Source organism: Theobroma umbraticum, unplaced genomic scaffold, assembly GCF_002168275.2.
Source record: "Theobroma umbraticum cultivar Fairchild unplaced genomic scaffold, ASM216827v3 scaffold_130.0, whole genome shotgun sequence".
Taxonomy (NCBI): Eukaryota; Viridiplantae; Streptophyta; class Magnoliopsida; order Malvales; family Malvaceae; genus Theobroma; species Theobroma umbraticum.
This window is the reverse complement of record NW_018397264.1, coordinates 5530448-5555110: the sequence shown is the minus strand read 5'-3', so window position 1 is coordinate 5555110 and position 24663 is coordinate 5530448. Positions and strand designations below refer to the sequence as shown.

At 34.8% G+C, this 24663-nt stretch overlaps 5 protein-coding genes and 1 non-coding gene across 6 annotated transcripts; 3 read left to right on the top strand and 3 right to left on the bottom strand.

Moving 5' to 3' along the window:
• Window positions 1-1363: 1363 nt before the first annotated feature.
• On the bottom strand, window positions 1364-3002 carry LOC110421563 (1-aminocyclopropane-1-carboxylate oxidase homolog 1-like). The gene is made up of 3 exons (XM_021435171.2): window positions 2310-3002; window positions 1909-2230; window positions 1364-1779 (listed from the first exon to the last, which is right to left on the bottom strand). The coding sequence occupies exons 1-3, from the start codon at window positions 2849-2851 to the stop codon at window positions 1528-1530; spliced, it is 1116 nt and encodes a 371-aa protein (XP_021290846.1). The 5' UTR covers window positions 2852-3002; the 3' UTR covers window positions 1364-1527.
• A 1103-nt stretch (window positions 3003-4105) lies between these two features.
• Window positions 4106-6538, bottom strand: LOC110421691 (uncharacterized). The gene is made up of 5 exons (XM_021435335.1): window positions 6273-6538; window positions 5007-5121; window positions 4786-4875; window positions 4593-4691; window positions 4106-4426 (listed from the first exon to the last, which is right to left on the bottom strand). Exons 1-5 carry the CDS (start codon window positions 6338-6340, stop codon window positions 4325-4327), a joined length of 474 nt encoding a protein of 157 aa, XP_021291010.1. The 5' UTR covers window positions 6341-6538; the 3' UTR covers window positions 4106-4324.
• Window positions 6539-11890: 5352 nt separating this feature from the next.
• Window positions 11891-14033, top strand: LOC110421755 (uncharacterized). Its single transcript, XM_021435421.2, has 5 exons — window positions 11891-12225; window positions 12999-13113; window positions 13257-13346; window positions 13485-13583; window positions 13670-14033. Exons 1-5 carry the CDS (start codon window positions 12158-12160, stop codon window positions 13769-13771), a joined length of 474 nt encoding a protein of 157 aa, XP_021291096.1. The 5' UTR covers window positions 11891-12157; the 3' UTR covers window positions 13772-14033.
• A 1069-nt stretch (window positions 14034-15102) lies between these two features.
• On the top strand, window positions 15103-22367 carry ARP9 (actin-related protein 9). The gene is made up of 21 exons (XM_021434992.1): window positions 15103-15245; window positions 15325-15397; window positions 15510-15619; window positions 15716-15775; window positions 15881-15946; window positions 16042-16144; window positions 16352-16560; window positions 16801-16921; window positions 17142-17206; window positions 17817-17906; window positions 18707-18757; window positions 18978-19109; window positions 19200-19289; window positions 19365-19435; window positions 19527-19726; window positions 19813-19856; window positions 19938-19987; window positions 20697-20742; window positions 21197-21247; window positions 21747-21945; window positions 22076-22367. Exons 1-20 carry the CDS (start codon window positions 15243-15245, stop codon window positions 21888-21890), a joined length of 1779 nt encoding a protein of 592 aa, XP_021290667.1. The 5' UTR covers window positions 15103-15242; the 3' UTR covers window positions 21891-21945; window positions 22076-22367.
• A 277-nt stretch (window positions 22368-22644) lies between these two features.
• LOC149526874 (U11 spliceosomal RNA) lies at window positions 22645-22773 on the top strand. Its single transcript, XR_016351614.1, has one exon. It is a non-coding gene; the product is annotated as a U11 spliceosomal RNA (small nuclear RNA).
• Window positions 22774-22788: 15 nt separating this feature from the next.
• LOC110421396 (enoyl-CoA delta isomerase 2, peroxisomal-like) lies at window positions 22789-23719 on the bottom strand. The gene has a single exon (XM_021434993.2). The coding sequence runs from the start codon at window positions 23637-23639 to the stop codon at window positions 22920-22922; it is 720 nt and encodes a 239-aa protein (XP_021290668.1). The 5' UTR covers window positions 23640-23719; the 3' UTR covers window positions 22789-22919.
• Window positions 23720-24663: the final 944 nt, after the last annotated feature.

Here is a 24663-nt window from a genome sequence, read left to right as displayed (position 1 = left end):
TGCAGTTACTGTTTCTGTATCTGTCAAGATTAGCTTTTCAGGCTGATTGTGGTGTTGATTAGCTGCCATTTTTATGACACAAATTCCAAAAGGAAAATTCTGTCAAGAGATTAAACTTTCTGTTGGGTACGGGTAGCATTGAGCAGCAGGTATGATTTGCATTTACTAGAAACTTCCTATCCCCCAAAAGTTCAGTGCTTTATATGGCTTGCCGTATTTTATTCTATAGCTACACGGGCCCTTTAGAGGACTCGTGGAGTTCCTGTCAACGAAGAGCAATAACTATGTGGTTGGTGCCAAGCTGAGACAGAAACATGCTCTCACATTCTCTTAGACTGCAAATTTAGTTGGATAATATGGGCCATGGTTCCTAGATGGTGGCAAATGATCTGGGTACCCCTTAGATCTATTGGCACTCATATATGCATTTGGGATGCTTGTCATTGTACAGGTTTGACAAAAAGCAGATGGATGATTGTTTGTGGTTCGACCATTTGGTCATTATGGCTCGCAAAAAACGAATTCATGCTCAATGGTTAGTGTTGGGATAGGACTTATTTTGGACTAAAACTTGTGATGGAATGGGCTCGGTGGATGAGTACGGTTGGTGGTTTGAACGTTGGAATGAAAATATTACACGTGCTCCCCTCCACACAAGTGTTAATATTACTTGGCAGCCTCCAGAACTTGGCGAGCTCAAATGCAATGTTGACGGCTCGGCTAGACGAAAATCTGAGCCTCCAGGCTATGGGGGTGTTCTTCGAGACTCAGAGGGATATGTGACAGGTCTATCTAGGCGTGCAGGACTCTAATCATCCAGAGAAAATGGCCATCAAACACGCCCTGTACATGCATGCGAGTTCTCCTTATGCAGGTAACCACCAACTTGTTGTGGGGTCTGACTATTGCGGCACTCACTTGGGTGGAGAAGGTGAATCATAGTCCTTGGAATATCTGGCATATTTTCATTGAAATTGATACAATTAGGGCGACTCTTGGTAGATCGATTTGCCAACATACTGCGCGAGATGGGAACTCGTTTGTAGACATGCTTGCTAAACATGGTGTTGACTGTGAGTCTATGTATACAGCATGGTGGTAGCTCTCATTAGTAAATTTCTTTATGAATACTTTTAGTTCACAATGTTTTGATATTGTAAAGCTTAGCTTAGAATTGTTGTACCTTTCATATCAGGTAAGTTTTGTTAGTTGGTGTTATGTATGCTCACACCAGTTATAATTTGATTGTAGTATGAACAATTTATTGTACCCTTCCTATCCTGGGCAGATTATTAATGAAAATACCTTCCTAGCTGAGAAAAAAAATCGTGGAACAATAGTTTCAGTGACCAAAGCAGAAAGACACAACAATCAAATATTACTTGTGTCTATAAATTGGATATACAACCATCACGTCCTTTTCTAATTCTAGATATCATGATAGAAAACATTACAGAGAAGTGCCAAAGTACATAGTTCAGAAACTATCTATTATGCAAATGCTCCCTTTTGTCTTCACGGATTAGTTCATAGCCTGAAATGCAGCAGGGCAGACGTTCCATCTAGGCCTTTTCTGTTGAAGTGGGTAAGATAGTCTATCACAGTAGTTTCCCTGTATTTCGGAGGATTGTCTTCCGTTAACAACTCCTTAATAGGTCCATATAGTCTTGGGTTTGGCTGAAAACCTGTGACAAAAAAGCATGCCACCGATACTCTAGGTCCTACTGAGTTTGCTAGTACCCTGTGCTCCACGCTTAAAAGACTGTCATTTGATATAAGCTGGAAAAACAGCCAAACAGAAAGTAAATCGATTAGTAACATAGTTATGAATTTATTCAACAAGCAGATTGCTGAATTTTTAATGCATTCTCCATGCTCATTTCTAGTAACGGAAGCTATAAGGCTTGCCTGTAAAAGATCTCCTATGTTAACTACTAAAGCCCCAGGGGTTGGAGGTACATCAATCCACTGATTTCCATGAAGAACTTGGAGGCCCCCAACATGGTCTTGTAGAAGCACGGTGAGGAAGTCACTGTCAGCATGCTTGCTAGCCCCCAGAGTCAATTCTGGCTGCGGACACGCCGGATAGTAATGGGACAGCACACCAAGACCTTTAGCACAATCTATCTTCACCAGGTGGTCAGGATTCAGCCCAAGAGCTTCTGATATTAACTCAAAGAGTAAATATCCCAAACTCATTAACCGGTTTGAGTACTCCACCATTATATCCCTACACGTAAATTTTGCAGGTGAGAGTTCAAATTTTTTAGGTTATCCCTTATAAATTGTTAATAACATGGTATATATACCTGAATGGTTCTGGCAGCTCTTCCAGCTTAGGAGGATCAGGAGCCACAGTGCAAAAAACAGAATCTCTCCAGTTAGCTGCCGGGGCAGTATGCAGATCAAAATTGCAATTGTAGACCACCTTTTTCATATTATCACGAGTGTAGAACTGTTTCTTGACCTCGACATCTTGCTCGAAAAACCTACGAACACTATGCTTAATATCCTCTAGAACACCCACTGGAATCCCATGGTTAATAATTTGAAAAAAACCCCATTTCTTTGACGCATCACGGACTTCTTCAACAATCTCCTTGCGAGTAATTGGATCCTCCTTCACTCTATCAAGGTTTATAACAGGAATACTAACCTGGGCGTCACCTGGAACAGAGGTTCTCTCAAACTTATCTGGTGGTTGATGAAACATGCGAGGAACCTCAGTAATTCCAGCATCCACGAGTCCTTTGACGCCCGCTTTTGTGTCATCGAATGCTTTAACTTCACTTGCTCTGTCATACTCATGTTTTGATGTAGTCTGAACTTCACCTGTGTTGGCTATCACCATTTCTCTTGTTTTGGGAGGTAGCCTCTTTGCTCAATACAAATTTAATATTGACAATCAAGGCATTTGGAATAAATAGAAGGGAAAGAAGATTTTTCGGATAACGACAAAAGATTGAAAGTGACCAGAAGGAAATTGTATGTGCAAATTGAGAAGCCATAAATTATTTGTGAAGTTGTTATGTACATCAGCTACCGGTTTTTCTGATTAAGGATACGGCAATTGGTGTTCTTTTCTACGAAGACACGGCAATTGGTTTTGAGTCTTTTGACTTGTATCTATGATTGGAAAGCTATCTAAATATTACTACGGAGCAAACTACTGACAAAAGCTGCCGCCAAGGATTAGGCGGGAGAATATGCCTGGATACTAGAGATTTAATAGCTGCACTCCCAGCTGTTTATTTCTTAATCATAACAGTAATAATATCACGGTTTCTTGTACAGATTGAACTGGCGATAGGCTTAGCTATGAGTTTCCTCATAGAACCCTCGTTGTCGTGCTTTCTTCTCTCCTTATAGAACCCTTGTTTTCTCTTTCTTCCCCTTAGAACAGTACACGTTACGCATATTTCAACATTACTTACTTCTATGGATAAGATACTCATATTTCAAACTAGTCTTTTTCCGTATGGAGCAAGAGTCACCTTAGACTAACTTATCGTTTACCCGACTGTGCTCAATGATGCCAATCACTTTCAGAAACAGAGCCATCTTGACAAATTGTGGAGTACAATGATACCAATTTGTGTCCATTTAGTAGATGCAGGTTGGCGCCCAGCTAGGGAGTGACACGTGGAAATAATCGTGACCCTTCAACTTTTTATTTTTTTATTTTTATAAGCATAAAAGTTATATATAATATTATTACTTTTATAATTACCCTTTACTCCTCATTCAAAATTCTAACCTTTACTCACTCAAAATTCTAAATCCGTCACCAGATACATGCACTTGTACGAAGATAATGCTCAACCCAGACGATTTTGTCAATGCAAAAGCGCAATCCAGGAACATTCGCTACTCAACCACTCGCACTAAGTAGACTGGGACTTTTTCACATCCTAGGGGAATATTTGATGCAATAAAGATCTTTTACTTAACAATGTCCTCCGGTAGATGACTGGCACAATGCATTTCAACCAAAACTAAAAGGTAGCATTGATTAGTTGCTCTCCATTCTGCATCTCAACAGTTGAAGGTTCTCAAAAATGTTGTTGAACTTCCATGAAAATGAGAAAAACTAAAGGCAGCAGCATATTCAAAAGCAAAATTATCAAATTCTTTCTGAAACTCAATTAAATAACCATGAACTCAACTTAGTACTTAACATCAAACTGTCTAAGTAGTATCCCCTTTTTCCCTAATCTTGAAGAAACAAAGCCCTGATACAAGCATACAAAAATAGATCTGGACTCAGCCAGGTAGCCAGAGATCAAACAAGAAACTATAGCCTCAGTTTACCGGACTTTCCTCTTCAAACTGTTTTGGATTTTGGAGCCTTTTTCTTGAGTTGTCTCCTGGGCATTGAGTTCTTCATGCCAATAAAGAAGAACAATGCCCCTAACAGTGCCAAGTTCTAAAAAGTAAAGGAAATTTAGTGAGAAACAATCCATTGACAAATTTCATCATATACATCTACAGTTTGGAAAGAATCACCAACAAAAGGATTACAATTTGAAGGAAGAAAGAGAAACACCAATCAACCCTTATTCCTTATGGAAAAATAAATACCAATTGCTAACCTGGGTGAACTTTGTAAAAAGCAGACCGAATTCTTTCTTTTCCATGTCATAGTTGTAAAAGTCGTACAATATAGGAGTAACAATGAACTGTTGCAGAACCTACAAGAGAAGAACAGTGTAATGCTTTCATCAGTTGACTTGGTTAAGAATTGAACTAGTTAATCAAAATAACACATTAAACCATTAAACAAACCAGAAGATAAGCTCCGATGGTGCTTCCAAAGATGAAAAAGATGCCCCCAACACCCTTAAAGGCTACAATGGCAGCAACTAGATACTTAATCTGTAGATAACAAATCCAAGAGTTATAACATCAGAAAAACACTCATATGAACAGAGAAGACATTAAATTTTGGTTTCGGTGCCTTTGCAACCCATAGGTTTATCTCAATCGCAACCTATAGCAATTCTTACTTCAAATTCTGGCACTTCCACCCCTGTATGAGATGACACAAGCTTTGAGAAGACATTAAATTTTGGTTTCAGTGCCTTCGCTGCTGGCCCTCCATCAACACCAAAATCATTGAACCTATACACATGAACACATAATGTAGATTAGACACAAGCATGACAGAACTTAGCCCTAGTTCAAAATTACAGAACACATATACTAAGATCAAGCTAAATAACAGTACAGTAACTCAAACAATAGCTAATCTAAATCTTACGGGAAAAAAGATAAATTTGCTGACAAAAATTTTCCTTCAACACAACCATAAAATTTTAAAATTTTAGCCATATATCCACATAGGCCATAACCTTCCCAAGACCCCACTATGGTGAGCAGGACTATGGATTATCATACTATAGACTCGCGTTTTGAATCTTTTCCATGTGTCATTGGTTAAATATATTGATTTCATTATCTCATATACTATATATCAGTTCCATAATTAAATGTTGATTTCCTTATTTACAATTAAATGGACACATGGCAAAATATTTGAAACACACCTAGGATAAGAATCTCAAAACTGTACCACGGTCCGAAATATAAACAAATAAGCTTTACTTACATGGCCAAAATAGAGAACGTGTCAAGCAACAAAAACCGTTACTCCTAACACTCTTTAGTTCTCATTTACACAGAATATTAACTACCAACAAACAACAGCCATTGCATTTATAATATTCACGAGATCTGGAACTTGAAAATAAGTTTAAACCTTATGAACCTCATTTGGCACTTAATCATTAATATTTCCGCATTACAAAGGAGAATTCAATAAGCAGTTTAGAAAAGAAAAAAGGAAAACTGCCACAAGACTTAAAACATCTAAGCAACCCTTACACGTCACATCAGCTATATAAATTTCAAAAGTTTACATAAAAAATTGACACTTAATAACATCTTGAATTGCAGCAATTCTTCCAACAAAAGCTAGCAACTTTATGGTTTACCTAGAAACTATAAACAAGATCGATCTATACACATAAAACCCCACATCTGTCAAACATTTTCTTGAGAAGAAGCATTAAATCGTCAATAACTAAAATCTACGTCTGCTCAAAGCATTCACAAGAGCTCTGATTTCCAAATCTAAAGTAAGATCCAAACTATTCTTCTTACTTTTATTTTTTCTTTTTCTCGAGAACCAAACAGACTCCATTAAAAATCGCCAAAAAGTAAAAGTAAAAAAGGAAAAGAAAAAAAAAGTGCAGATCTGAAGTGAGGCTTACTCTTGCCAAGCAGAGAGGATAAACACTGAAGCGAAAAGAACTCTTCCGACGAAAGAAACGAACGACATTTTTTCGATGAAAATACCTTAAATTCTACGGGGAAAAAATATCTTGCAAAAAAATTAAACGTTGAATTTTGAAAAAAAAAAAAAAACTACTGTCCGAAAACGAGACACGAAATAGAGAGATGACAGGGTAGCAAGGGAAGAGACTAAAAACTGCACAAATCCACCAGCCCGCGACTTTTATAGAGGGAGAAAGATCAATCGGAAAAAAAATGACGTACGCTCGCGAGTACAAGAGTGTTTATAAAACTCTCAGAATTGGTGAGGGAACACGTCGGTTTAACCAATCAGATTTGTTGGTTTAAGATGGGGCAGGAGTGACGTGGGCGAGAGTGGAGAGCGAGTTGAGTTTTTGGGTCTGATCTTTTTGAGGTTTGGCTACGGCAAATGTCCTTGTAGTTGGTTGTAATTTACGATCGTGGCCTTGTCGATATGTGCTTTTGCAACCATTCCACTTTGCCGGCATTTTGGTCCAATTTTGAAATTTGAATGTGAATGTGTGTGTTGGTCCGTTCAAAAAGCTTCCTCTTGAGAAAGGAGGAGGAAATTACCGAGTTAAATAAAAAAGTCTATTGCTCGTTTACTGAGGTAAAATTTAAGATTAAACAATGTTTGAATGTTTGATTTGTAGTTGTAAAGGACAATAATTTCTCCTTTTTATAATATATTAAAAATTGTTCAAAAATTACTAATACTATATTTAGCTCCATTTTGAGACATTTTTGTCCTTTAATTAAGCCCAACAACTACATCAAATGTACAAAAATAAAAAAAAACTCCATTTTTCAAAACAAAAGTTTATTATTTAAAAAATTTATATTTGATACGCTATAGTATATAATATTAATATACTACCAGTTAATTAAACATTGTTTTTTTATTAATAAATAAATTTAAATTTTGATCATTTTAAAAAATGAATACTCATAATTTTAAAAATATTTATTTTAAAAGACTTTGAACTTTTATTTTTACTTATTTACAAAGTAACACTTAGTGACTAAGAAATAGTATACAAATATTATATATTAGCAATGCTTCAAATGTAGATTCTATTACTTAAAAATGTAAGTTTAAATTCCTAAATCCATATGAGAATATTAGAACATCAAAATAAAATTTTATGATCAACGTTAAATCTTCTTTTCCGCACTTTTCTATTGTTTGTAGCAACTCTCAATGGGTAGATATTGTGCAAGAAAAAAGAAAACCTAGCTATATATATATTAAAATAAAACTTTAGTAAAAACCTTTCATTAAAGGTTTACTAAGTTAAGACTTACACGATCGCCAAACCACACTAACCTAATTATACGTGCAAAACGCAACATTAACGGATCATTTTAATATTAATTGAGTTTATAATTTGCCTCACAATTTTATCAAACTAAAATTACTAATTAATAATAACCCACATAACGCACATAATAAAAAATTCTAACAAAAAGATGGTAAGTCCAATTAAGTCTAGTGGCTACCTCAATCATAATGGAGCATTTAATTAATATCGCAAAGTTATATTATTAGGCATTTGGTTTCCTTCTCTTTTATCCCTTGGAAAGAAAGATAATTAATTGCCTGCCAAGAAATAATTGTAGCAGTAATTTTAGTTGCCATTGCACATGCAATTCAATGGAATTTTACTTTCAAAAAAGAAAGGAGTTTGGCAAGGCACAAGCAATTGCAGAAAACAAATGAGACTTTGGGAATCCCAGATCTCAACAAATAATAAATAAAAATTTTAAAAGGAAAGTAAAGAGAAAAATGGAATTGCCAAAATTATTTTGAAAATCCAAGTCAAATTCTTGTAAAGGCAATGAACAATGTCAGGTATTGTTTCCATGTTCTTATTCAATCCCAATATTCAAGTCATGTGTGCCATGGCTGACTTTAATAATTCTTTTTTATTTGTGTGTGTTTTTAATTTGAATTTTTTTCTTTTTTTTTCTAATTTAATTTAGAGTGATTAATTGAAAATAGAAAATCGTGATATAGAGAAAGCTTGATTGGGCTGCACGTGAAAATAACAACTCACCTAGATCAAAAAACCATGACAGATGATCAAAAGAGAGATCAGATCTTATTCAAGAATCAAGATCGCTTTGCTGTTTCTCGCTATAATTTATGAGTCCATGCTGCCCACAATGCCACAACTACACAATAAATAGGAAAATTGAATGTTCTCTTTTTTTTTTGTGAAATATTGATTAAAATAAATTAAAGTTAAGCATATTTCACCATTGAAAATGCATAAATGTTCAAATTTTCAATCAACTCGGCATATCTAGAGACACTTGTTTATAAAGTAAGCTTAACTTCTCCTTTTTTAAACGATTTTTTATTAAAAAAAAGAAAAATTTAAATTTAATTTAAAAAAAATTACGTATATATATTTATCATTTCGATCAAAAAATCTAATTTAACCGAAAGAGATCCCAGAAAAAATACCATTATATTATTTTAACCTTCAAAATGTGTTTTTGTACCCGAACATTTGACTCATTAATTGATGTATTATCTTCTACCCAAAGAATAGGGTTCAAATTCCTCTCTCTCAAATATAAAAAAAAAAAAACCTTCAAAGTGTGTCTCCCATCTACATTATGCCTCACAAAAATAATACATTACTATTAATGGCATCGTAATCTTCACTTAGTTTCCTTTGAAAATCAAGGATTTCGTAGAGATCGAATTTAAGATTGATTTTTATATCATTTTAATAAGAAAATCTAGCTTGACTGAATGAAACCCAAAATTATCTCTATATCCATTTAGCTTCCAAGGCGTGTCTCCCATCCCCTTTAGGATGAGTGAGTTGTAGTGGTATTCATGGGTGACTGTTTGAATGCAACTAATGAAAAGATGTGGGCAATAACAAGAATGAGTTGGTGGAGGTAGATGAGTGGTGATGACTGAATCGAAGGTCATTATGAGAAACAGTTTTGATTAAACTAACAAATCAAAATCATCAAATGCCTAAGTACCTAACCAACCTAGTTATTAGTTTACAAATTATTTGAGGCATGTTGTATATATATGTGTATATAGATATTAAATAATTATATTTATCTTTGATTAAAATTAATTAGAAGAAACTCTCCTCAATACCGTGTGAGATTATAAATTATAACCTTATAAAACTAAAACCAATTGATTATTAGGTCTTTTGGTCCATGTTTTGCATGATTGATCTTTGTTTATCAAAGATAATTTAAATAGAAAGATAAATATATATTATTATTTTCCAAAATTCAAAACATTTCTTTTAATAAAACATTTTACTTGTGTTATTTCAATTGAAATAATAAACTACAAATTAAAAAGTAAACAAAACTTCAGAAAAATTAGAAAAAATAAGTCAAAAACCAAAATCATAATCGTATCATAGGAGAAAAAAAAAGGAGAAACAAACTCTTATCATGTTTAACTATAACCTCAATATCGAACTTATAAAAAATAAAAATAAAATATAAGCGACTAAAATATTTCATCACGACAAATTTATTTATAAATTAAATAAAAGAGATCAAGAGTTATGAACAAATTAATAAATAATTATAAATTAAATACAGCGATTGAAAAAATCTCAAGTTTTTGACAATCCAAATATTATAAATTATTAAAAATATCTTTTGTCATTTTTCATCAATGTCAAAATACAAAACTTAATTGCATTGAAGAAAAACTACATTATGTTATCAAATCTCATACAAAAATTAAAAAAAAAATATTTTATTGTTTCTTTTTTTTATAATATTTACTTTCAAGTCATAACATTTATAAAATGTGAAATGATTAAAATCAATAGAACAATATCTTAAAATTTTCATTTTCATTGTTACTTTAATTAAATTAAGTAGAATATGAGAAGAAATCTGATGAAATTGATTTATATTCTTTAAAGGTTAGTTTAAAATCATTAGTCATGTAATAATGTTAGATGGCTTTTTGTCTCCCTAAAATTTTCAAAGACACAAATGTATTAAACAAACATTTATTAAATGCACCACAATTATTAAACAATAATGCCTACTAATTTTGCAGAACCTAATTTTATAATCTATATAAAAATGAAGACACAAATGCGTTAGCAAACATTGTATCAACTGTGCCAAACTTAATTTTATAGACATAGATTAAATATTCGTATTTAATATTCGTATGAAATAATTGAAATCAATGACTATATAAATGCAAAGCATTTTATGGATTATATAGATTAGATGCAAACCTAATTTCATTTTTTTACTGTTGTGGTTAAATTTAGTGGTTTAGGTTACTATAATATAAAAAGGCTTTCAATTATTAAATATTAATTCAGTGCTTAACATTGAATACTCATTTTAATTATGCAAAACCTAATTTTACGATATATAATCACAAAGTTTGCTTTGAAGGAAAGATTCAAGGGTAAAAAATAAGTGCTAAGTATTCCAACTTGCAGGGAATATGATACATCCATGATTTCTAGTATTTGTATGCAGAAATGTGTTGGGTGAAACATCCCTTTTTAAGATCAGTAATTATTTATTGAGTGATAATTGTTTATTATTAAAAAAAGGTTAACCCATCTTTTTTGAAAAAAATAGTAAAGTGAAGGTAAATTTCTATTAATTTATTAGCTATAAAATAGAAAATAATCGTATCCTATTCATTTAACACTTCTTGTAAATTCCTAAAACTTAAACTTGAATTCAAGGTTTCAACTTAAAATTCCTTACCTATATTTTGAAAAAGACTTGTTTTATTTTCAATTAAACAAAAAACAAATAGTTTTTCTTTTTGATATCACTTGAAATTAGGGATGTTCATGGATACCATGTAATCGGATATCTTACATTACTCAATTCGATTAGATAAGATTAAAATATTTCATAATTAAGTTCGGTTAAGGTTTGAGTAGTGGTCTTAAGATACTCATCAACTCAATTATAAATAATATTTTTAATATTAAATATAATTATATATGAATTATTTTTTATTTATAAAGTTATTATAATTAATATAATATTTATTAATATTTACTAATTGTTTAAGTACTATTCAAACTTTAATTTATTTTTTATGAACTAATTTCAATTTATTAATTTATTTTTCATAATATACACAACAATTGGATTTTAAATTTATTTTAATCTAATATTGGTTCAAGTATTTAACAGATAGTATTTAAAATATTCGGGTAGGGATTCACATAATAATTTTAAAATTTAATGGAGTATTTATAAAATTCAAATATATTATCAAATAATAAGATTCAAAAAATAAAGAATTCAAAAAATAATGAATTTGCAATTTATTGACATTTTTATTTAAAATGTTAAATTACGAAAAAAATATTAAATTTTGCTAAGTTGTAATATATCGTAATTAATTTGATAATAAGACTTACATATAATCATATCAAATTTCAATATATGCATAAAAATGTATGGTAGCTTGGTAATTTGGGCTAAAGAATTCTTCGTACAGAAATGGCAAAGGCGTAATTAAGATAAACTCCAAACCCAGACGTAGTAAACTACAATAGTAGTAGTGTTAGTGAAGAATCGGATCTTGATTCATTTCTTTCTTCCGCGTTCATCCCACCTCAATAAATATTTTAAACTTTTTTTTTTCATATTAATTTCATAAATAATTGACCCCGTCAAGACCCGACCAACTCCAAAACCCCAAATTTTCCCTCTTCTCTGTCTCTTCCTCCCCTCTGCCGGTAGCGGCAAAGAAGAGAAACGAAGAACCCCGAAATCCGGCCGTAACAGTTTTCTGTTTTTTGCTCGAAACCAAGTGGGGAGAAGAAAGAAGAAGTAAACAAGAAAAATGGGTTTCATGTCATTTGTGGGACGAGTTTTGTTTGCTTCTATTTTTATTCTCTCCGCTAGGCAAATGTAATCTCTCTTTCTCTCTTGTTATAGATCTGTTCAATCTTTTTGTTGGGTTGTTTTAGAAATATGTTATTTATTAGATCTGGGTTATTTCTATTTTGTTTATCCGGCAGTTTTGGTATTTTTCTTTTTGTGTACTGTTGCATTATGTTCCTTAATTTGTAACTGTTGTTAATGATTGCTTTCGCTTGAGGATCTGGGCCACTTGTCTAGATTGTATGTGGGGGAGTTACTGATTAGTAGGAGAAAAACCTTTTTGTTTTTCAATTTTTTATGTTTAAACTTTGCCAGGATAGAAAAATGGTATGACAAACATTTGCTTTCTTTTTTATTTGGTTGAATAAACCTAATATTTGCAAGTTCAGAATTGGATGGTTAGTTTTAGTGAATATGGTTGTATTTTTTAAGTTCTGAATTGCAAGTACTTCCTGGAGACAGTGTTGTGTTGGCCGTGTCATTTTGATAACGTGAATCTGAGTACCATGAAGTGGTAATACGCGTGATGTGATGGATTGTTATTGTTTTCTAATGTGGCAGTTGATTCAATGTCCTGAATTTCTAGATAAAAATCCCATAATCACCATTCTGGTTTGGTTGGTGTAATTTCAGTGATTGGCCCTATACTAAGTTGTCCTGCACTGCTGCTACTATATTTTTGCCAGTTATTGCACCTATAGTGATAAGAGAAGATAGACTGCATAAAGTGCTCGGCTAGGACTCTCTATAAAAGCTAGTGATATCTTGTAGATATAGTGACATATTCAATATGTTGGCAGGTTCAATGAATTTGGGGTTGATGGCGGGCCTGCAGCAAAGGAATTGATACCAAAGGTTGATCTTGCTAAGAAACATATATATTCTCAACTCCATGTAAATTTGCCAGATATTGAAGTAAGTTATTCTTTTTCTCTCTTAATAACTTGTAATAAAGTTCTTTCTTATTTTGACATATTAAGTTTGTGTTAATATGATTTATCTTTTTCATATTGCTCGAGATGTACATTGTTTTCTGATATGCAAACTTTTTTACGCAGGTTAGACAATTAGTCGCAGCTGCCATTGCTTTGAAGGGACTTGGTGGCATTCTATTTGTATTTGGCCATGGCTTTGGAGCCTTTCTCCTGGTTAGAATTTTGTTTCTTTTGGGCGATTGTTTTGATTATATTTGAACTGTAAGGGAAGTTTACATTTGAAACTGCAGCTAGCAGTTTCTTCTGATTTTACTTTTATGTCTCATTTAATTGTCCTTTCTTTCGACATAGGGTGCCTACTTGCTGGTTAGCACTCCTCTTCTCTATGACTTCTACAACTATGGTCCCAATGAACCTCAATACTCTGCTCTGCTCAGTGATTTCGTGCAGGTACGTACAAAGGCGTATCTAATGTGTTCCCAAGCATTACGAAGTGAGGACTTCATTGTTTTTTCTTTTTTCTTAATCAATGGCAGTGTGTTGCACAATTTGGTGCATTACTTTTCTTCTGGGGGATGAAGCACTCAATACCTAAGAGGCAACTGAAGAAGAAGGCCCTGAAATCGAAAGCTGCTTAGATTTATTGAAGAAGTAGCTGGTGAAGATTGGAAAGTTCTTCAAGTCTTGATATTTAAATGATGTCAAGTAGTGGCTGTGCAGCACCAGATAATGTTTTGCAGATCTACCAAATATTGATTGCATCCCAATTTTAGGAGTTGTTAAGTTTTTATTGGTTCTTTATTCACCAGAACGTTTGAAAAATTGAATGGATTGCTCCTTGTTTATTTTCTATGACAATTTGATTTTGAGTTCAAAAATTAGGGTTTTGATGACTACTTATATTTTCTGGTGTACACTCCAAATGACTTGATCATACATTTTATGGTGCTGGAATCATGGCTGCCCTTGAAGACAGCAGTAATTGCAGTGCTTATTAATGTTTCATGCAGCCATTCATGGATCTGAATGGAGCAAGATATTGCTTCCCATATGGTCATTATTAGTTCACGGGATGGGATATATTCACAGGAATGAGCCGAAAATTATCAGTATCATCGTGCTTTATTTTGATTGTTCTTCTCCATTTATGGACTTGATAATATTTTTACCACTTCTAGTCATGAAGTTGCTGTGTCAGGGGATGATCTCAGGGTTAATGTAAATGGATTGGCTCATGTTTTTATGCCTGCAATGGCTCACTAGTATCATAAGGGAAAACCCCAAGACCATGATTAGGTCTCTAACTTCTGGGGGACGTCTCAGGTCAGCTGGCATTTTCACATCCAACTGAAGTCAATTTTCACTCATTGTTGCGTGGAATTTGTCAAGGGTCTAAGCTACGGCACAAGGATCACTTGCAGGTAATTGGTTATTCACTTATCAGTAAATACCACATGAACAGATTCTTGAGTAGGAAATAAGATATTCAGCAATAAAAACAAGCCTTCACTATCTCACTAATTTTCCCAAAGAGAGTTTGACACGTCAACAAGTTTTTTTTTACATTATTTACAAAAATCTTTAAATTATAAAAATATTTAAATAAAGTTATATTTTTTCTTACATTCAATTAAAACATAATTTGTTATTTTATATTTTTCAGACCTTGATATGGTGTTATATGGAAAGTAAAAAATATCTTGTAATTATGTTAATTTATCAAGTCATTAATTATTATAATATATTAATATATCACATCAATTTACAAAAAATTATGATAAGGGAACCATAAACACGACTAAATTTACAAAATATTTTAATTCCAATCTGTAATCATATTTACCATATCAATTCCGGCCCACTTCTTCTCTACTCTGGCCCAAAAGCAAAGCTCTGAGCCTTGAATGGAAGAACGTTAATGATGTCGTTAACGGCACCGTTTTGGTATTTTACGCTTCGTAAACAAAGACTCTGGGAAATTGCAAGTGATTCACTTGTGTTGAAGGTTGGAAGACAGGAAGAGCCAGAAAAGAAGTGATGAAGAAACAAAACTGAAGTTTCTTCCAAAAACAGAAAACTAGCTCGTTCTTTCAACTCTTCATTTTTCTCATGGTAAAACCTAAAAACAGAGAGATTAATTTTACGAAATTTTAAATTTATGTAAAATTAATCATTTTAAATTTTTTTGCAGGATTATTTGAAAACGGTTGTCCCTTCTCAGCTTCTCTCCGAACGTGGCTCCAATCTCGTCGTCATCAACCCCGGTACTTCCTTTTTCCTTTTTTCTTAACAATTGCTATCCAAATTTAGGAATTCCGAAATTAAAATAGAACAAAACGAAATTTAATGAAATAAATTGCTTGTTAATTTGCTTAGGCTCTGCACATATAAGAGTAGGGTTAGCTAAGCAGGACTCTCCTTTCATCATTCCTCATTGCATTGCTCGCCGAACCAACCAATTCTCCAAGTTAAATGTTCAAGATCAGGTTCCTCATTTTTAACTACATTCTTTTTTTTTTCCTTTTTCCGCCTTTTTTTTTTGGAGCTGTTTGGGATAAAATTTTCGATTTGTTGGTTTTCAGTTGCTTAATTCTCAACTTACCACAGCGCAGCACATGGAGCGCGAAAAGGCTTATGATGTTGTGAGTGTCTTCATTTGGTTTTCATTTTTCTTTCCTCTTTTGTTTGTATTCTCATGTTTTTGTATTGTAATTTAGTTTTGAATTAAATGTTTGTTTGTTTGAAAGATTGCGTCATTGTTGAAGATACCTTTCCTTGATGAAGAGGTTGCCAATAGTTCTGTTCCACGGAAGGTAAGAATTTTAAGCTGAATGTATTGCCAATGATGGAGGCTGTCAATTGACCATTTATAGGTTGTAGTAGTGAAATTACTAAAGCTAATGTGCAGATGGGACGCGTCGATGGATACAATCTTCAGAATATCAGGAAGGATGGACCCTTCGCTTGGACTGATATACATGTGAAGGATATACATTCATCAGTGGCACCAGGTAATTAGAAATTTCCATTTCTTTGCCTTGTGCTATATCCTCACTCTTCCTTGTTTGACTGGATCTATAAAATATTGGTGGTGCACCCTTATTGCTTCTAATTCTCAGCAGTTTCTTTGGATAGTGTGGCTTTTAATATTTCTAGTTGTAAGTTCTATTGCTTTGGTCTTACTTTCATATTCTTATATGTTGATATTGGTTATGCAGAAAGTTCAATGGATCAAAGTTTCATAAATGAGTCTTTGGTCCAACATGAAGGTACTGATTCAAAGGAACCTGCTTTGACCAAACGCAAGTTCAGGGAGGTCATATGTGGTGAGGAAGCACTAAGGGTATCTCCCACTGAGCCATATTGCTTGCGTCGCCCTATTCGTAGAGGTCACCTAAATATTTCACAACATTATCCCATGCAGCAGGTATAGTCTCTATATTTATCGGCTTTCCTACATTTGAGAAATGTGCATGTTATTTCTTCTTTTTAGGGTTTAGCAAATGATGTTGCTGCAATTACATCTTGAATCATCTTGATCCTGCTCAGTTTGTTGTTTACATTTGAGATAATAAAACTTAATTATTGATACAGTTGACGCTGCATTGCTTAAAAAAAGGGACAAATATATCTACTTTCTTCAAATGACATATTTATTTTCTTGCAGGTCCTTGAAGATCTGCATGCTCTATGGGACTGGATTTTGTCAGACAAACTGCATATTTCTCACCAAGAAAGGAGCTTATATTCTGCTATTCTTGTTGTGCCAGAAACATTTGATAATCGTGGTATTTAAAAATTGATTATCATACTCTAAATGGAGAAAGTCTCACCCCTTGTTTCTGTAGAGTCTGTAATGTGGTAGAACTTCTAGATGCAGTTTATGTGTGTGGAGAAAGTCTCAATCTGATTAGCTTTATCTCTTGAATATCTGTTGCCTCTGAAACTAAATGCTGTAGATTGTATCAAATCTTTTGTAATGTGCAATTTTGTGGTTGTCACAAGCAGAGATAAAGGAGATCTTATCTATTTTACTGCGAGACTTGTGCTTTAGCTCAGCAGTGGTACACCAGGTGAGAAGTTCTTCTGATAGTTCTTAGACGCAAATGTCAATCAAGTTTCAATACCAGCATTAAACTGAATGATGTATCACCCTATTTAGTACTTAATAATTACTTTGTCAATACTGGTACTAGCCTAGTTGCCTCAGCTAGTTGAAAACTTTTAGAGTGATGATCCTGAGGTTGTGTGATTAGCTTCTGCTAATGTGTGTTTGACAGATTCATGAGCTGTGCAGTATAAACTTGTCATGGTATGATAGAGGCATTCCATTAGGGATCTTTTGTTTTCCTTCATAGGAATGATACCAACTAGACGCAAGTGGCTTTCTCCTTGAAATTGTCTGACTTATTGACAATGTGTACATATGCATGTGTGCATACTCTATGTATAAAGGTTTGTATCTATGTCATATATGTACGGTTGTACTCAAATCTATGAACAAACTGTTTGTGGTAATAATACAACAGGTATCCTGCGTTAATATCATATTTGGTTCTCAGTCTTACTGACTCTGGTATTCTTTCATGACATTTGCTTTTCCTAGCTTTACAGTAAATATATTTTTGAAGTAGTGAATTACTCTTTGGTGTATAATATTTCCTTCATATATGATGGTCTCAGGAAGGCTTGGCGGCAGTTTTTGGGAATGGGTTATCAACGGCATGTGTTGTAAATATGGGTGCACAAGTGACATCGATCATTTGCATTGAGGTAACGGATTGTTGTGTATATTTACTCTTTGCTACAGGTTGGGAATAAGGGATCACAAGCCGAAATTATTAAATGGAATACTCTCCTTTCAAGTCCCTCCTATTGAAGGGAATTTTAAGAATGAGGTTTTGAGAGAGTTCGGAGAGGTTGGTTCACCTCCAAACCTCTCCCCTCCCTTTAAAAAAAAATAAAAAACTCAATCATGATAGAGTAAACCTTTTCCTCTGTTTTACTCTGCTATCTTCTAGTCATCCTTCGTCACAGTAATACCCTGTTACTTTTGTTAACACTATCAGTCTTCTATTGCTGTCATTACCACCATAATATTTTCAATTTGCTTGAGCACCATCACCACCTCCATCAAAACACCCTGGTATCTTTCATAACACCATCGCTCTTTGACTGCTGTCATTATCACCTTAATATTTACATTTAGCTTGAGCACCATCACCATCTCAACCTCCATTGACACTAATTAAAATGCCATTGCTCCCACAATCATACATGGAAATCATGGTAGTTTGTCTCTATATCAGTATCACTGTGACTGTCATGAAGAGTATAACCTCTATACAAAACGAACACCTTGACTACATGATGTTGCCAATTTGGAGTGACTATTGTCAGAAAAAAGCACCTGGTAGCATTCACATACATGTAGAGATAATGCAGACTGAATTAGTACATACTTTTTTTTTCGTGTTTGGTACTATTATTAGTAGCATAACTGGGAAATACCTAATTTACGAGAGCTGTGGTCTTACTTCTAATAATTGCCTAATGTCTCTTCTGATGTGCAGGATGGAGTGGCTCTACCTAATACAGAGAAGACTTTACCCTTTGGTGGAGAGGTTTGAATTCTCTTCATTCCTTCAGTTCCTCAGCTTTCCATCATGTGCAGGCAGAAGCTTCATTGTTGAATGTTTAACTAATGTTGATGTTGGTGAAATCTGTTTATGGCTATTAGTTTAAAGGGCTCAATTAAAACTTTTCTACCTCATATTACAAGAAAGATATCTTACCATTGTATGTTGGTGATTTCATCATTGTCATTAACTTTCCCTTTTCCAGGATATATCAAGATGTCTTCTTTGGACTCAGAGGCATCATCAGACATGGCCACAAATTCGGACTGACATTTTGACAAAGCCTATAGATCTATTGATGCTGAACAGGCTAAAAGAGTCCTACTGTGAAATTAAGGTGAGTCATTTGGCTCCCGGACCTTGAAGTCTAAGGTTTCTTTGCTGTGGAAACACTCTTACTGTAGTCTTTCAATTTACTTTTATACAGGAGGGTGAACTTGATGCTATAGCTGTAGTTCATTCTTATGAGGATGCCATGCCCCCGGGATCTCATAAGACAAGGCTAACTGCTCTCAACGTATGTTTTCAGTCAAACTCAGATATCATTTCCTTTCCTTTCTTGAAGGATTTATTGATGGTTCGTTTTAAATAGGTTCCTCCTATGGGTTTGTTCTACCCAACACTTTTGATTCCTGATTTGTATCCTCCACCACCTCGTTCTTGGTTAGTAATACTTGTCCAAGTTATTGCTTTTTCTGTGGAAGTAGTTTTGAATTATTTCCTTTAGCACTATTGTGGTGGTGTGCTTCATCAGGTTTCATGACTATGAAGATATGCTGGAAGATACATGGCATGTTGAATTCCCAAGAAGACCTGACATGCCAGATGGTCTATATCCTGGAATTAATGTTGGTTTACCAATGTGGGATAGCTACCCAATTTTTTCAATGAAACCAAAGAAAGAAGAGAAGGTTGGCCTAGCAGAAGCCATAACCAGTAGCATTCTTTCAACTGGTAGGTTTGCTTACTGCTAATTTAGCATGTTCTGATAAGCTATAATAGTATCCCAATCTAACCATTTGGTTCTTTTCAATTGACAGGCCGCATAGACCTACAACGAAAGTTGTTTTGTAGCATACAGTTGGTGAGTTTCTAAGGAAGTGTAGGCCACATGAAATACTTTACTTTTTAATAATTGAACGTTTAACTTGGTTTTGTGCTTCAGATTGGTGGAGTGGCTTTGACCGGTGGGCTAATTCCTGCTGTGGAGGAGAGGTTGGTTTCTCTTTCCCCTCATTTGTTATCCTCCTACTTTAAGCACATATGATTGTAGCTCATGGTTAGGCAGTTAATAGATTCTACAAATACGTGTTCAATGAAAAGAAAAATCAAAATGTCTGTTTTGGAAATCCATCATTCTAGCTAATTATTAGGACCCTTAACTATTAGAGTATGTGTATTTAACTGATTTATTTGAAGCCTACATCATAAAGTATATGGCTGGAAGAGCACTAACTTGGGTTAGGTCATATGCCTTAGTTTTCTCTACTGGCAATCTTGACTGAGAATGCTTTAAGTGCATTGATTGTCAAGAAAATGGTAATAATTGTTTTCTTTGTTGCCTTGTGTTTGACATTTCTTTGCATATTATCATCACGGAAAGTTTAGTTGCTGGATTATTACTCTGTTTTTTATTAATTCATCATCTGAAGTGTTATGAGAATCATACAAATGTCAGTTTCTTTTGTGCTCTGTGATTTCAAGCTTAGTACTGATCTGGAATGCTTGTGCTTTGTGAATCCATTCCTTTTTATCTATTACCTTGAGTAGCAGAGTAACTTACAAGCAACATATTGAGATCCATTTTTTATTAGTCTTCAGGATAATAGAGTTTGTCCTTTGTGCTATTTATTGTAATCATGTAGTCCTTGTAGATGATTCTGGCACCCATATCATCTTTGTATCTTCTTTTATATTCTTGCAGAGTTTTACATGCCATTCCTTCAAATGAAGCAATCGATACTGTTGAGGTAAGTCTGCTTAATTTCTTCATTGTAAAGGTGTTAAGCCTGTCTTCTATGCCAGCTTTTAGCCGCTTCAATGTGGTTATAATTCGAGAATATTATTTATCTTGATATTTAGGTGAACTTAATTTTAATATTGAATATATAAGTAATAATTCGTGGACAATGCAATGTGTTGCTCTCGACATAATGATTGGCAAAAATGGAATATATAGTCAAAATTCTATATCTTCAGTATTGATATTTAGATTAAGTAAATTTTTTTATATTGTACCTCAAAAGAAAAATATAAATTCTTTTATGACCAACTTTTTTTTTCATGATTAGTTTAAGTTAGCTTTATAGGTCAATTAGGTTCTAGGCTGTTAGTGGTTCCCAGTTGCTTACATGTGATTCATCTCTTTCTTTCTTCAAACGTGGATGCTGATTTTATATTCTTGGATTCTCACTTTTGAAATAGGTTTTGCAATCAAGAACAAATCCAACTTTTGTGTCTTGGAAGGGTGGAGCTGTAAGTCATCTCCCATCCTTTTTCTTTTCCATGCTCGGGATTCTTTTGTGTTGGCTACAATGAAAGTGCATTTGCTCATTGCATTTTGCTATGCAATTTCTTCATAAGGGTGAAATGTCACAGTTTAAAATTTAAATTAATAACTACCAGAGAGAAATTACTGTTTCAACAGTAAGTACCATAGAGACTAGGTTAACTGTTTCACATAGTTGTCAGAACGTGATTGGGAGGTTAGATCTTCATATGTGTACTATTGTTGATACATGAGATCATGAGATATGTGCTTTTGTAATGTGTGCAGTAAGATGTAGTCTGCTTTGCAATTTATGTCAGTAGTGCTCAGTTTTTCTTTTTCCCCTTTAATGGCCAATGCTCCATAGTTCAGTTTACAGCCTTTATCCCAATTGCTTCTTGTGTTATCTTAGCCGCAGCTGTTCTAGATTGATTATGGATTTCTTAAAATAATTTTCTCATGTTGCCTATATCCTGTTTATTACAGATCCTTGGTGTTCTAGATTTTGGTCGGGATGCTTGGATACATCGAGAGGACTGGATCCGCAATGGGATTCACATTGGGAGTGGCAGGAAATACAAAGATTCTTATTTCCTTCAATCGCAGGCAATGTGTTACATCAATTCCTAGAAAGTGGTAGATAGGAGAGGATATGTCTAAGCAATTTTCATCTTCAAGCTTGAAGGTGATATTCTGTTGGATACTTGTACTTATTTTTCTTCTAAAATTAGTAAACAAGGATTCAAGTTCATGCCCTTCATTCTTGTTCTAATTAAGTTCGTAACTCACACTGTCTTGCTGTTTTGCATTTTCAGGACCAAGTAACTTGTTGACTGCACTTTGGGATAGCAAAGCAATAGTCCATTAGGATGTGTACAGCTGCATGGTAGGTTTATTTTTGTTTTTCACACTCATATATCCATGGTTGTTTGATGTGATAAACCAGAATCTTCAGCCGAATCAATACAAACTAGAATCTTAGAGTGCATCATCAAATTTGTATAGCAAGTATGACTTGGGTTCATTGTTAATGGAGCTGCAACTGAGATAAATTTTCTTCCGATTGTTTGTCCTCCTTCGCATAAATATATCATTTATCTTCGTGTTTCCCAGATTGTTAACCTTGTGGCGAGCATGAACCATCAAAACCCCTTGACGTCATTTCCTTAGTTCAAGTCTTCAAGACTTTTAAGGGTCGAGTGCGGTGGGGAGCCCCTCCCTCTGCACTAGCCTGCTCTCCCAAACCTGCTTGAACCGGCAGCTGCTGCCATGGCTCTCGATTAGGTGCGGTGATGATACAGGAAAACATCCCACATGGGGTAAAGGTACCACGAGCATGAAAGAGGTTGTCCATATATCAGCTAAGCAAGCACAAGAGAAAACTTAAAAGGGTCGGTTGGCTAAATGTGCCACGCTCACCCTTGTCTGGTGGGTGCTGTATGGCTATCAAGACATATGGCCGACATAATTTATGGAATCCGAATAGGGTTGGCTCGCTTGGCCGACCCTCCAATTTTTAGTCTAAAGCTGCACAAATTTCCATATTAGGAAGTATTATTTCCCTGGCATTAAAATGATGACATAGTATGGTTGCAAGTTCAAGAAGTAAAAACAACACTATTATTCAAAATAGTAACAATGGCTCTGCTTATTTTTCAATCAAAGCCTCGGAGAAGCAAACGCTTTGGTGGCCAATCCCAGTATGGCCGATAGCTCCGGATACAACCCTTTCCTGATCTCCGCATACACCTCACCGTCCCATTTTCTCTTCGCCAAAGCCTCCCCCATGCGCACGCTAGCCTCCCTCACTTCATCCTCGCTTTCGTACGCCGCCTCCACGATCCCCCTCTTCTCCGCCTCGTCCCCCTTCATCTTCAGCCCCCGCAGCAACAAGTCGCGCCGAGCAGAAGGCGCGCCGATCTTTTCCTTAAAGAACGCCATGAAATAATCGGGAATTGTTAGCCCTATGTCCACCTCGGCCATGTAAAGAACCCCTCGATCTCGCCTCATGACGGCGTAATCGTGAGATAAAGCGAGGACGAATCCGGCTGCGGAGGCGTGGCCGGTGACGGCGGCAACGGTGGGCATAGGGAGGTCAAGCAGAGCCGCAACGACAGGTCTGAACGATTTGACCATGTGGAGTAACCTTTCTTGGGCTCCTTGTTTGGATCCGGCGGATTGTGCCCACGCTAGGTCTAAGCCGTTGGAGAAGAATCTGCCTTGGGCTACGGTGATAAGGGCGGACCCACGAGTGGATTGGGCCTTGGCCTGGGAAAGAGCGGAGAGAAGGGAGGCGATGAGAGTGGGGTTAAGGCGGTGCTCATCATCGCCGGTCAAGGTTAACAAGAAGAGGTTGCCGCGTTTCTCCAACGAACACATGGTGAGTTCCGTGGCCTTTGGCAAAGTCTTGGGGATGTAACCAAAAGTGAAGCTCCTTTTGTATCTTTAACTTTGGTCATATATGATGTCATTAATTTTAAATGTATATTTTTTTATATAAAGGGAAATTTTATTGAATTTATTTAAAATAACATCTTAGGTCGTTGGATACCTAAAGAGTTTAATAGTAATAAATAAAAAATATTTACAGGAAGAACATCATAAATTTATAATCTTATACTTAAATTATTATAATGAATAACTATTTAATTGATACATTGATTGATTTTACAATGTGTGTGAGGTAAGTGACATTTTCATTCTTTGTAAAGTAATTGTCTGATTGATTGAAATAACTGGATATTTGACTTTAGATCGTTTTCCTTATTTTGTATTTTTTGTATTGTTAGGAGCGAATCTGTTTCCAATTGTATTTTTCTATAACCTTTAGATCAATATATCTCCGATACATGATAGATTGTCCAGAGTTCTGCAGTTAGAGAGAAGGAAATATCAATCTTGTAAGTGAATCCTGTCAACCACGCACCAGAACTGTCTCTAATAAGTCCACCTGCTGCCGTTAATCCCGGTTGCCCTTTAGCACCTCCATCTATATTTAATTTAACAAAGGATTCTATGGGTTTCTTCTTCCAGCTATTCAAAGACTCATGCTTAACCTTTTGCTGTTCACGTTGAAAACTATCCCAAGCTTCTTTAGCTTTTGTCCAGATAAATTGTTTTGCATTGCGGGGCCAAGAAAATTTATCATAAAAAATAGACAGTTTGCGCCAGTACCAAAAGTACCATAAAGCATGAATAAATATGGTCCCCCGTGGAATACCTTCCAAGAACACCATACTCTGCATATTATTTAATGTCCAGCCTTGTAGATCTTGCATAAGAAAGACCTCTGTTGCCGAATCGGGAAGAAAGGATAACCACGTCCGTTTAACTCTGTTGCAATCTTGTAGCACATGAATTAATTGCTCCTCCGAGTGCCCACAACTTAGACATGCAGGTGAAG

Bases quoted from the DNA above. Each gene is read 5' to 3' on its own strand.
- ARP9 (XM_021434992.1), top strand. The intron at 15,620-15,715 runs GTTCCTCATTTT...GTTGGTTTTCAG, and splicing joins AGTTAAATGTTCAAGATCAG to TTGCTTAATTCTCAACTTAC. The intron at 15,947-16,041 runs GTAAGAATTTTA...GCTAATGTGCAG, and splicing joins ATAGTTCTGTTCCACGGAAG to ATGGGACGCGTCGATGGATA.
- LOC110421691 (XM_021435335.1), bottom strand. From the start codon at position 6,340: ATGTCGTTCGTTTCTTTCGTCGGAAGAGTTCTTTTCGCTTCAGTGTTT. The intron at 4,692-4,785 runs GTTTGTTTAATG...CTTCTCTTGTAG, and splicing joins CCATCGGAGCTTATCTTCTG to GTTCTGCAACAGTTCATTGT. The intron at 4,427-4,592 runs GTTAGCAATTGG...TTTACTTTTTAG, and splicing joins TTTTTACAAAGTTCACCCAG to AACTTGGCACTGTTAGGGGC.
- LOC110421755 (XM_021435421.2), top strand. From the start codon at position 12,158: ATGGGTTTCATGTCATTTGTGGGACGAGTTTTGTTTGCTTCTATTTTT. The intron at 12,226-12,998 runs GTAATCTCTCTT...ATATGTTGGCAG, and splicing joins ATTCTCTCCGCTAGGCAAAT to GTTCAATGAATTTGGGGTTG. The intron at 13,584-13,669 runs GTACGTACAAAG...AATCAATGGCAG, and splicing joins TGCTCAGTGATTTCGTGCAG to TGTGTTGCACAATTTGGTGC.
- LOC110421563 (XM_021435171.2), bottom strand. From the start codon at position 2,851: ATGGTGATAGCCAACACAGGTGAAGTTCAGACTACATCAAAACATGAG. The intron at 2,231-2,309 runs GTATATATACCA...ATTTACGTGTAG, and splicing joins GAGCTGCCAGAACCATTCAG to GGATATAATGGTGGAGTACT. The intron at 1,780-1,908 runs GCAAGCCTTATA...CTGTTTTTCCAG, and splicing joins ACATAGGAGATCTTTTACAG to CTTATATCAAATGACAGTCT.
- LOC110421396 (XM_021434993.2), bottom strand. From the start codon at position 23,639: ATGTGTTCGTTGGAGAAACGCGGCAACCTCTTCTTGTTAACCTTGACC.